General features: G+C 38.1%; 1 protein-coding gene across 1 annotated transcript in view; it reads left to right on the top strand.

Moving 5' to 3' along the window:
• cadps2 (Ca++-dependent secretion activator 2) overlaps positions 1-13,340 on the top strand; it is a 191,475-nt gene that overhangs the window by 137,914 nt on the left and 40,221 nt on the right. Inside the window, exons 18-20 of the mRNA XM_086299782.1 lie at positions 2,658-2,814; positions 5,351-5,492; positions 13,050-13,205. Of these exons, the coding sequence (XP_086155908.1) occupies positions 2,658-2,814; positions 5,351-5,492; positions 13,050-13,205 (455 nt within the window). The remainder of the gene's footprint in view (positions 1-2,657; positions 2,815-5,350; positions 5,493-13,049; positions 13,206-13,340) is intronic.

The following is a 13,340-nucleotide window of genomic DNA, read 5'->3' as shown; positions in this document are numbered from 1 at the left end:
TAAAATATAAATCCTGCTGCTTTTACACACGCACTCACATAAGCTCAGCGATTCTCTGCGCGATCAACCTCTCACATGTTTAAGCTGCGGGAGATTTCACTTGTCATGTTTGCATAGTAAGCTAACGATTGATAAGACGATGTCAGAGGAATTGGTGCACAAATTATCATCACTCACAGATCAGTGCTGTCGCTCTCTATACACAGTTCACGCGATTGCAAAGTGAAAGCAAAAAACTAGCGGAAATTCAAACGCGATTTCAATATGTCACATATTGACAGTGGCTCACCGATGCCAATGACATAATTACCCAGCTACATTTCCGAAAGAATGCAAAAGCATTGACATATATTTCTCCTTCCTACGATAGCCCGACGGGCAGGGCAGAGATAGATTTTGGTAGCCCGACTGGAAAAATCGCTAGCTCCAGGACGTCGGGCTAGCGATTTTGCGAGCCCTGTATCTGATTGAGGAATCACTCATCTTTGGAAAAGAGAGTTTATTACAGAGAAATGTCTCTTTCCAAAATAAAAGTTATACTATCCGCTTCTTCTGGGCTATATTCTCAGCAGCATAAGGAGAATCATGTGCTAACAGCTGTCTAAATGACTCGGCTAAAGTTAGTAGCATGCTTCTTGTTTTTGTCTTTGCACTAGGATGATGTCGGCATAAATGTGCAGTCATATTCGTTGTGTTCCCACTAGTGCTTTCAGGTTAATCTCGTTGAAATGACCTTAACGCCGCAACACGGCAAATCTCCGTTAACGAGCTACCGCCGATCGCTCCGTGCATGGGGCTAGACGGCCAACACGTTAACGAGCTAACTGCGCTAACACACTAGCTCCCACCCATGTAATTGAGCATTGCGTGGCACATCCAACATACTGTTTTACTTTAGTCCATGACTAGCTTACCTTCAGGGTCATACGTCACATGAAAACCAAAATAATTCCAAACGCCAGATCTGAATGAGGGTGGGGGAAGTCCATGTTGCAAGGAGAGCTTAACTTCTGTCTTGCTAGCTTGCCCTGCGCTCTTCCTTCTGACTATGCTGTCTGTGTTGAGCGCTCAGTGGATCTGCGCTCGACAGTGCAGCCTAGGCGGAGTAGTCGAACGCAGATTCACTGAGCGCTCAACACAGACAGCATCGTCAGAAGGAAAATTGATAAAATAAATTACAAATGTTGTATTGTTCGATACATATGCGTACCGAACCGAAAGCACTGTATCGAACGGTTCAATATCGATACGAATATCGTTGCACCCCTAATACATATATACATATACATATACATATATACATATACATATATACACACATACACACACAAGGGGTGTGTGTGTATGTGTGTATATATGTTTAAATATGTATATAATATGTGTGTGTGTTTGTTTGTATATGTGTGTGTTTATGTATTATTACCAGAATTGTGGTTAGCCTTGGAAAGTTGGCAGACAAAAACAAAAATGTGAATCCTTTTTCTCTGTCTATATTTGGGGAATAATTTTGTTGTCATATTTTTAACATCAAAAAGATGATCAAGTGATGTGACGTTACCAACAGTCCTTTAAGTAATTAATCTCTGGCCCTCTTTCACAGCATGTCCTTTGTCCTATCTCCCTACTTTAACCCCAAACCGGTCGAGGCAGATGGCTGTTTTTCCTTCCCACTGATGCCAAAGTGCTTGCTCACAGGGTGACATCTGATTGTTGGATTTTTCTTTTTATATTATTTTAAAGTCTTGTAAGGATGTTACAGTATAGACTACATTGAGGTTTTCTGAAAATAAACATTGATTCTTCTAGATGTTTATGTACATTGTAGGTTTTGCTTTTTGTATGAGTGTACATATAAATAATATTTCCATTCCATTATTTCCTCTACTTTTTGCCACATATATCCTCCTCAACTTTCACCTCATACTTACTTTGCAACTCTATAAAGCTACAGTCAAAAAGGTTTATAAAATATAAATGATAATTGACTGGCTGATCTCCCACTTAATATTATCCTCTTGTGCAACTCCTTTTCACTGCATTGTAAATATTCTGCATTTAAAAAACAACAACAACAATCATTTAAAGAAAGCCACACCAAAGTTCTTATCCAGTGGACAAATTCATGATAAACAAACCATATTTTAAAATAAAATAAATTCCCCCCTCGCCCTGTGGATGGTCTCTATCTTTCAAGCTACAAGCCCAGAGTCCTGGGATGTAGAGGAAGAGGCTGCTATGAAAGCTGCAACCACCAAGTATCCTGAGACTGTACACTAAGCGGAAGGAGGCCCGACACTTTTGAGTTGTAGTATCACAGTCCAGGATGAGACGATGAATATCTACGAGTACATGAGGAAGATGACCACGACCGACTACTTGCTCGGGCATACATGGAACGCCATAACCAAGTGGCCGGCATAGTATATAGAAACATCTGTGCCGAATTTGGCCTGGAAGTCCCAAGGTCAAAATGGGAGATACTAGTAACACTAGTAATACTAGTCACAGGGTTCACTATTATACTACTGGGAATGAGTACAGACACAAAGAACTGATCTAAAATGAGCAGAAATCAATGTATTAAAACCAAAAGAACACTCTGTGATTGCATTATCTGTTTTTCTGATATAATTTCGTTTCATCTGCATCTGTTCCAGGCTTTTTCATGTTGGCCAGAGTTGATGGCTGAACATGCTGAGAAGTTTCTGTCTCTGTACAGAGCCGACATGGAGGCAGCTCTTCAGGTCCAGTCGATCGATTCCTGGAATAGCTTCCCACTATTTCAGCTCTTCAACAATTTTCTACGAACAGACCGTAGGTCTTGGTTTTTCTGAACACATTTTTTAAGGCCTTCTCTAAAGCTCAGGACTGCTTTGAGCTGATTGCTAAAGCTCATTACAGGAAATGATGTCAAATGCCTGTTTTCCACTAAGCAGTGCTGCTGCCAGACCTGTTCTGCCTTGGTACACTAAGGGAACAAGCCCACATTTCAACAAGTTCCAAAAGTAGTGGTGGTGGCAGATAGAATGTGTGAGCAGCACCTAGTAATCATTGGTAAATTTATCTAAAGCAACCAACAAACCATGATGCTTCTCTGTTATACTTCATTTGCTGTTTTCATATTGGCACTTAGTTCCCTCTTCACAACAAACTTAGTTCTGCATGTTAAATAAGGGTTGTTTTGCACTGTGACTGGTGCAAAGCTACTCTAGCACCGTCTAAGAGCAAACAAGTAGAGCAAGACATGAGAGGAACAGATCCAGTTTAATAATACTTTCTAATTTTTTTGCTTTGTCAAGATTCCTAAAGAATAAGTTGCAGCTAATGGGAAGTTTATTAATACCCAAGTTATGTGAATGTAGGTTTCATGTCAAAGTCCCAACAATGGAAAAAGAAAACTCCCTAAAAGGGGAACCTGGAGAATTCAAATTATGACAAACATAAATGTTGCACTTTTATTCCTGAGATTTTGTTAACATTTTCTACCGCAATGAACTGTACTTCACTGTAAATATTGAATTCTCTTCCTTGATAAACTTTCTTTCACTGTAAATATTTCATTTGACTGCTGGAGAAAAAATCTAATTGGCTCATTGTGTTTCTCCTTTCAAACCCTCCCTCAGCTGTGGGGCTTTGTCTTCAAGCCAGCAGAGATTTGGCAAGATGCAATATTTAACATGGTGGATGCCAAAATACCTCAAATACAGTAACAGACAGGCAGGCAGATAGACAGCCCAAGGGCGGTGTTGAGAATAAAGACTCAGTGTTTCATTATGCATAGAAACCACAAATCTCTTTTCTGTGGCTCATATCTTGCATTCTTTCTAATTACCATCTTCTGTTTGTACCATAATTATTCCAAGTGTCACAACATTAGCCAACTTGATTTGGAGTGTAACGAGGCAATAGAAAAAGATGAAACAGAGTATGAGCGAAATCATAGTTTTCACTGTTTGCACAAATGAGGTCTTCCTTCTTATAATTATGCTTGAAGTGAGAGGTAAGGGATTGGTTTGATTAGTTTTAGTCCCAATCACTGAAAACGCTGCAGCTCACAAACAAAAGAGGGAAAAAACGATTTGATGGACAAGAGTGTTTATTTATGAATCGCTTTCTCAAAGCTTCACAAAAATATAATATGTCGTCGTTTTTAATCATTCACATCATTGTTTTTTTGGACAACAAATCCTCTGCAATACTCACTGGTCGGCTGATTTCTAAGTATTTTCTTCAGCGTGTGTATTATCTCTCGGTTGCAGATTATTTAAATGCTCACTTGATTGTCATATGTGACAAGCTTTCGTGAGGGAGGTGGATTCTACTCTCTAGTGGGCAAAAAGGCTAGTGTTCATCATGATGGAGCAGAGTGAGAGGAATTAAAACTAATGAAGTCCTGGGAGACCAGCTTGCTTGCTTCTCACCAACACCTTATCTTTGTCTCTCCTCACTGTGGACTGTCGACTGTCTGCAGGGATTTATCTGTCTTTCCAAAACCCACCATTACAGTTTGAATGGGGGATAATGGAGTGATAATAGGAACACCTGTGGACACAATGACATTTGATAAAAGACGTGTAGACCTTCTAGAGTATACATTTGAATTTAGTGAAGCTTTTTAATTTAAACTTTTAGAATTTATCAAATAGATATTAATTTGGGTAAAATGTCTGTATCAGCTTGTCCAATTAGGAAATGTCACATAAGAAAACAAAAACTCTTAATGTAAAGTTGGAGCCACACTGTTGGCTAAAATATCCCAATGCCAACAGCTCTCCCAGTCTCCATATGAAGACTGGATGTGGCTGCTGTAACACCAGAAAAGCAATGCATGAATGGATTTGTCATATTACAATGGTTGCGTAATAAGTTCTACACTTTTAAACAAGTAGTAATTTAGGTGTCGCTAAAGCTTACACTGAAATTTAAGCGAAGTTAATAAAGGGCAAGAATGAAAAATAGTAGCATACTGTGTGTGAGAGAGAACAATATCAGAAGTAAAATCCATCACGTTTCTTATATCTGAAGTAATAATCTCAACCATAAACAAAATAAATACTCAGTCTTAGCTTAAATTTTTGTGGATTTTTTAATGTTTATTTGTTTGTTTTTATCCCAGAAAACTTGTATTTGACTATTGAATAACCTTTAATCATTTCTGTTTTGTCTTATTCCTTACTTTAATCCAGAAGAGCACATTTTCAGTCGTGAGGACTGGAAACCTGCTAAAAAGCTAAAAACTATTTTGAAGTTTGAAATGAGACTTTGCGGGCTCAATCCATCTAATGACTGTTAATGTGAACAGAAAGTCCACATAGTTATAACATTTTTCTCATCCCCCCCCCCCAAACAGCTCACTTGTGCAATGGGATGTTCCACAAACACCTCCAAGACCTGTACATCCCACTGGTGGTACGATACATTGATCTAATGGAGTTGGCCATTGCTCAATCAATCCACCGCAGCTTCCAGAAGGAAACCTGGCAGCCTGTCAAGTAAGGCTCACCCATGTAATCCGTCACTATGCTTATAAGCATAAAATACTCCTTGAGTTTCTTCTTTATTATGCAAAAGTTTATATTCCTACTGAGCTTTTTACATGAAAAGTGAAAATATCAAACAACAAATATCTTAAATATTTCACTAATACATTAACATGCCCTCGTCAGGTGTTCATGAAATTTTGCTTCTTTGCTACAAATGTGTTTTGTTCTTTACAGTGTTTTAAAGGTGACATGCATTCAGTCTTGCAAATGTTCTCTTGAACCTCTGACCTCCTGCAAACAGTGGTGTTGGAGTATTTGTGCAGATCCAAAAACCTGTTGATAGGCAACTTTTTTACAATGTTTAAAACTAAAAGTGTTTTTTTTTTTTTTTTTTCTCAACCAGAAATTTGGATTTTACTTTTGAGACATGGACTTCTAAATGTGCATTTAGCATCAACTTCATATTTAAATTCTAGGCTGTTATTTCTCTGTGGATTCATGATTCTCAAGTCCGGTGATCTACAAATTCCTTTCTGTATACCTAGTTTGTGAAATTAAGTTATATTAGCCATTATATATAAAGAGTATAAACATGAGATGGTTCCTCCATACTGTGATTACTTCTTTGAATTATTGTTAAACAGTTTACACTTTAATCATAGCAAATTTAAAAGCTTTAGAATGGCATTTAAAGTAAAAGCGAAGGAGTGAGTACACGTAAATTTGCCTGGGAGGAACTGTGGCAAAGAAAACAGCTTGAACAGAAGCCTCTGTTTTTTCTCCCATTCTTTATCTGAGTTCTGCTTTTGCTCTATATGATATTTTTTCTTCAGTTTTCCTATGAAAGAAGAAGTATTGTCATTTTACTTGTTTGCTATCAGCAATAATGATTGTTGATGTGTCATCATCGAAACTAAATAATAAGCTAGGATGGAAGTGAACACAAACAGCAAGGACACACTGCCCTCTTTGACAAAAAGCATCTGTAGTGAAAGAAAATGGCATGAATAGAAGTGAGCAGTGACTCTTCTTTATTGTTCTTTGATTTCATCAGATGTTGCCGACAAAACAAGTAGCTGCTATTCTGGTTTGTATTTGTGCTGCGGAAAAGGACGCCTACTTTTACACTCAGTGTTTCTTCTTTCTCTCTTCACCTATTATATCCTTTTGACATTTTCTTTTTTTGCCGTTGATGAACCTTGCACTTACTCTGACCTGGCAGATCATTAACAGACAATCTAGCAAGCTTTCTTCTGCATAAAGTAGCCAGCCTTCCCCCTTAAGCTTCCGCAGATACCAATCTTCTTTGCAACTGCCTGGTTGGGGCCGCTGTATGGCAACACATATGTATGATGGGCAGTGATGGGAATAACACCGTTACTTTTTTCAGTAACGAGTAATCGAACTAATTACTGTTCCTATCGTTACAACGCCGTTACAGTTACTAACAAGAAAACGTGGTCCGTTACTATTTTTCAACAAACAGACGGTTGAAGCTGTGTTCAGCTTACCCAATTCTACTTTTTCTACATAATCCATCATACAAAATGTAATCAAATGGAAAAGTCTCTTTTTAAAACTTGTTTTATTAGTTTTAATCTTTTAACTTTATGCATCAAGCAAAAATTTAATTATATGCAACATTCTCTGACTTGAAAAAATTAGTTTAACATTTAAACCTATTTTCTGCACATTCCAGCACATAAAATAAAATATTTTTTGTGTTTACACTCAGTCTTTCAAATAGATGCAAGTAAAACACAGCAGAACATAAATAAAGTCAAAGACTCAGCGGTCCTGTTGCTCTATTTTCACCTGTAAAGCAGGACTGCGGTAGGCGGAGGTTTACCCTGGTGCAGGTGTGTCGCAGCGGTCAGTTGAAGAATCTGCGAGTTTCTCTGTGAATTTCCCATTACGTCATTGCGCACTCGGTGCTTGTTTGGAAGTTTAGGGGTTTTTTTCGCTGTAAAAAGAAGTTTTCTTCCCACGCACAACGGACGCTAATGTTTTTGTCACTTTTTATGGAATCAAACTCAAAGTAAGGTCAGTACTTCCACGCTTTAAACGCTGCACGCTCATACTCTCTCCCGCACTCGATATATGATCCATTGTTGATCTGCACACAGCTGTTGTCACGAACGTCGCACTCGCTTACGTCACTGTCATGAGACACTCTCGCAAAAAATCACGGTTTTAGTAACGCAGCGTTCCTACGGGAAAGTAACGGTAATCTAATTACCGTTTTTGCAATAGTAATCCCTTACTTTACTCGTTACTTGAGAAAAGTAATCAGATTACAGTAACGCGTTACTGCCCATCTCTGATGTTTACTGTCTAAGGACAGCGTAGCAAGCGCTCTCTGCTTATGAGCAACAAATTTTTAAAAAAGCAGGGGAAGTTTAAGAAGTGAGAGAGAGAGAAAGACAGCAGAAAAGAGAGAGAGTGAGTTTTGAGATGTGAGAGATTTGTGACGTTTAGTGTGTTTGGAGTGTGTAGTTAATGTGTTGTCTTGTGTAGTTAGTGTGTAGTGTTGTGGATAGTTTTGTGTTGTGTGTCAGAACAATGAACCTGCTGTCTCCAGGTAGAAAAAGGAGTGATACACCTGCTGCTGTCAGACCTGCAGGTATCAGGCTGTGATGTTCTCCTTTATAGTGGACAGAAATATTTGGAGTGGCACAAATAATTTGTGGCATCTTATTGAATGCAGAAGAGCTGATTGTTCTGTAAATAGTTTGAAATGGTTATTTAAAAAATCAAGGTAAAAGGTAAATGGCTGCAAATAACTTTGTTTGCAAAACTTGTGCATAGGATTTTAAATTGACAATTTATATTTGCATTTGAAGTTATGAAATATGATTCATTAAACATGTTTGTGGTTGTTACAGTAAAAAATATAACTTTTTCTACTCTGATTTTATGTTTTTTGTCTGATTTTAGATCAATTGTGTTAGTACAGTATGTCAAAATGAAAACTTAACTGTAAATTCAAACACGTGAGGTTGTGCTTTAAAGGATGATACCAAACAAGGCAAAGTAAATAGTCTTTAAAGATAAAATGTAGAGGAAACATCAAAAGTAGTTAAAAATGGCCAATTATACCCTGGACCCCAGAGGGTTAAACGTTTTTTGTTTTTTTTACTTTACTTTACTTACTTTAGTTACTTTACAAGTAATTAATTACTTTTAGAATATTGTAACTCAGTTACTTCTTTGAAGAAGTAACAAGTAACTACAATTAATTACTTTTTCAAAGTAACTTGCCCAACACGATGATGGGTGGATGGGGATCTCAGAGGCTCTGGACTAGTGGTGTGCAAATGTTCTGAATTATCCAAAACTTGCTATCCATCCATTCTCTTCCTCTTAAAAGCCGTGGGGTGTACTCCATGGACAGGTCGACATTCTGTCACAGGACTTGAATTGTGAGCTGTCTGCTTTGTCTATTGCTTTGCTTTAACACAGCCAATCAACATGCTAGTAAATTCTAAATGGAGATGGTACAGAAGGTCCATGTTAAATGCTCCACTGTCTAATTTTAATTGAACACACCAAGATAGCTGATGGTTTATTTTATCGTTTGTGTCAGAAAGCTGTGTTTAAAAGGTTTTAAAATTTAGATTTTTAGCAATATTTTGATAAGAAGCTGAAAGCTAATAGTAGCATGCTCATGTTGGAGCCTGACATCATTACGCTAAAGCAATAGAAGGCTGACTGTAGACTGTGACCAGAAAAGTGGAGCAACTGCAGCGTCCCAAACTTACATTCTGTCCAATGACCAACAGAGAGTAGCCATGTGACAAGACACACAGGTGTTCTTTCTCCTCAGAGACACAAAAACTTTGCCATTTACTCCTCGTCTCAGAGAGTGAACTTTAGAAGTATGTACTTTTCTTTCTTGTCTGAATGAGCTGGGCTCAGCATGAGTGTGAGGTTTGTGGTTTCAGATAAAACTCTGTCCCTCAGAGAGATTACAGTGATATAGCTAAAGGTCCCTCATGTGTGTTGAGTCTTTATGCTTTGCACTGTGCATGCCTCAGTGTTTTAAGTATCAGTGTAATAACAACACAAACCTTCAATTTTCTGCTGCAGCCTGCAAGGAATGAATCTATGTGATGTAGATTAAGAAAAAAGATTATGTGAGAAAACCTGTATGCTTCTCTTTACCTCAAATTTTTTTTTAATAGTGATTATGTGGCAAAATATGCAGAAAATCAACATGATTGTCCTGATTTTACAGTTTGGATTATATTTGTTCTCCAGTTGGCATTTTATTAGAAATATACTTAAAAAAAATTTCAACATACAGAATATGAGGACTATCTTTAAAGTAGCTGTCCCTATAACCTTTGGCCATTCACTGCAAAAAAAAAATAAAAAAATCAAGCCATGACTTGCATTATATATGCACTACATGCCTGACTTAAAAAGAGGGTGACTACAAGTAATTTCATCTGAAAAACTCATGGTGATTATGTCCATCATTTATGATTTGAAAAGTGATGCAGCTGCTAAGCTTAGAAAAACAATGAAGTGCAACTTATAATCCCTAAATAGAAGTGAATGATTTGTCCATTATTTTATCTAATTTACCTCCAGATAAAAATCCGTTATTGACAATGATTCTTTTTAAAATAAACAAACTTCCCTTCAAATGTGGCCTGGAAATAGTGGTTTAATTGAATAAAAGAGGCAAATGTTCACCTTAATTGCAGATACTACCTTCTCTTTCTTTTATGTATATTATGGACTGAATGTGTTTGACTGTGTTGCTACACATAAGATGATGTTTAAGCTTCAGCATGAGCACTAGAAAATGATGAATTAAGACTGTAGTTGTACTGTGGGTTCACCTTCATCTGTGAAATTGCATGTCTAGTCTAGTTTTCTTTAATTATTGCAAAGTATTTGTGTGTGTCTGTCTGTAGAGTCTGCATTAGAGCTGACATTATTGGTGGGGGGGTCTCAAAATACTGGTTGAGGGTGTGTTTCTTAAAAAGGCTCTTCATTCTTACTCCCCCAGTCTTTCCCACAACATAGACCACAATTTTCCTCTAGCTCACTTTACTTGGCCCTCCCCTATCCGTAAAAAAAGAGAAACTAAAAAGCTGGCACTTCATTAATGAGCACAGACTGGTGAGTGGGATTGTTCTGTTCCCCAGGGAGTATGGCAGAGCACAGTCAGAGACGAGCACCACTAATTAGACATGAGGGGGATAACCACTGAGCATTTAATTGCACTACGGACTCGGCCCAAAGCATGTATTCCTGTGTGCCACTTGTTAAGGTAACAGTCTTTTAAAGGCGAAGTGAGAAAAGTGAGGTTGTGAGAGGTGGTCGTTTTAACCCCCGTCACCTTTGTTCTCTCTGCTCCTCCATCCTCCACCCTCCCCACTCCAGTCTAGCTGGGCACTGAACACTTCTATGTCAGTAAGCATTTACCATGTGTTGCTGTGCAACCTGTGCACAGGGGAGAATGTCGGGAAGTGTCCGCCTGTCTCTGTTTCAGCCTGGCAGTGTGTTGAAGCTGAACAGATCAACACACAAACTAGCAGAACCTATTAAAGAACCACAACAGATGCAGAATACCCAGAGATGCTAAGCTCTTATGATACATGTTACATGAGATATGCATACATGATATCATATGATATACAGTGGTCCCTTGTTTATCGCGGGAGTTGCGTTCTAAAAATAACCCGCGATATGAGAAATCTGTGAAGTAGCCAACTTTATTTTTTCAATTATTATAGATGTTTTAAAGCTATTAAACCCCACACTACACACTATATACTTTTCTCAGACAGGCATAAACATTGGGGAGAAAACTTATAAACATACAGTGCAGCACTTCAGAGTCACACTGCTAGCGATAGAAGATTTATGTAAATATAACAAGCTGAACGCATTCTGTGCTGTACAGGAGACATGGCACAAGATTGATTGACAATAGTCTACAGCCAATCAGGATGCAGAACACAATGTGCTGTAAGAAAAAAAAAAAGCATGCAAAATTGCTCAAAAATAAAAATAAGTGAAACAGCGAGACCGCGAAAGGTGAACCGCGTTATAGCGAGGGACCACTGCATTAACAAAAGTATTATTCCACAGGATTTAATATGATGTCGGCCCACCCTTTGCAGTTATAATGGCTTAAACTCTTCTGGGGAGGCCATCCACAGGGTTTAGGAGAGTGTTTATGGGAATTTTTGAGCATTCTTCCAGTAGCACATTTTTGGGCTGGCTCACAGTCGACATTCTAATTCATCCCAAAGGTGTTCTTTCAGGTTAAAGCCAAGCCGGTCAGATTTTTCTACATCAAACACACTCACCTGTGTCTTTATGGACCTTGCTTTGTCCACTTGTCCTGTTGTATTAAGAATTAAGTAAGTAGGTAGCTGCATGCTTATCTGTTTCAAGGTCAGATTTGATAGCTAAGGGTCTCCGTTTTAAGACTCATGGAAATCACCCAAAGAATAAGGACTTCATCCACTAGTGGTCTGTACCACACATTTGTCTGTTCTAGCACTGTGTTGTGTATGTTTTGATGTTGCTGCAGGAGCTGTAAGTAGGGGTCATTCCTTTTCTGAACTTAAGGTTTTTTGGCAGCTATATCTGCTTGCTTTGATGTAATGATCCCAGATGTGCGTCTTTGCTTTTTTAAAAGAGATCTGGCAGCTGAGACTTGTGGTTAGTTCTACCATTCCCTCTGAGGATTGACTTTGGTGCTGGAGATTCTTTGTGACCCTGATTTGAGTCCATAGATATAAGCACACACACACACACACACACACACACACACACACACACACACACACACACACACACACACACACACACACACACTAGATGCAATGGAGAACTGCAGGCTTAGGTAATTCTTATGAAATTACCTAACAAATAAAAATAACTTTTTAAGCAGTTAACTATACCAGGCCATCCAAGAAAGTTGGACTTTGGTTTTTGGTTAAATTTAAATATTTAATCAGTTACCGCTATTTAGCCAGTGTATGTGTTTCCTGTCAAATAATAATTCAGGCTCTACACACACTGAGTCCTAAAAGTGTCTAGAAAGCACAGTTTACTCTGCTAGACTCATTTACAAATAAAGTGTTGTTCTTCAGCATATAAATAACTATTAGTACGTTATGAGTACAATAACATTTCTTTTTTAAAAGTAATGATAAAATAAAAATACAGTCAAGTTAAGAATGACCATCAACAGGAAATGTGGATCACTGAAATTAAGTTTGCGGATGTAAAACATGTATTTCATTAAAGTTGTTTATCTGGTACATTATGCTGAAAATAATTTATTCTAGTAATCGTTGTTAAGTTGGCTTTCAGTCTATCCACTGAGATCACTGAGATATCCACTTCATGCTCTGTTCATAGTCTCCTGCACTTCATACACCTTTTTCTAAATACAGTACTACAGAGTTGTTAAAACAAAAGTGAATTATAAAAGAACCTGTTGGGCCAGCGGAAAACTTACAAGCTTGTTAGAGCTTGTATTCATTGTCGTTGGAGTCCATTTCAGTTATTAACCCCCCTCAATCTTTCACGCAGCAATGGTTCAGCTACCTCAGAGGATTTGTTCTGGAAGCTGAACACTCTACAAATGTTTGTGATGGACCTTCACTGGCCAGAACCAGAGTTTGCAAAGCATCTGGAGCAAAGACTCAAACTGATGGCCAGTGACATGATGGAGGCCTGCGTCAAAAGGTCAGACTGCACAAACACCTTTAATTACTTCATAGGAAATAGATAAACATGATGCATGATAGGACCTGCTTAGACATAAGCTATATTACCAGAATATTCACTCATCTGCCTTCATATGCATATGATTTTGAGTGA

This window comes from Aulonocara sp. 'chitande type north' Nkhata Bay, linkage group LG7 (assembly GCF_057382095.1).
Source record: "Aulonocara sp. 'chitande type north' Nkhata Bay isolate Kocher_YH1m ecotype deep benthic linkage group LG7, A_spYH_male_GT1.1, whole genome shotgun sequence".
Lineage (NCBI taxonomy): Eukaryota > Metazoa > Chordata > Actinopteri > Cichliformes > Cichlidae > Aulonocara > Aulonocara sp. 'chitande type north' Nkhata Bay.
This window is presented reverse-complemented; position numbering and strand designations above follow the sequence as displayed.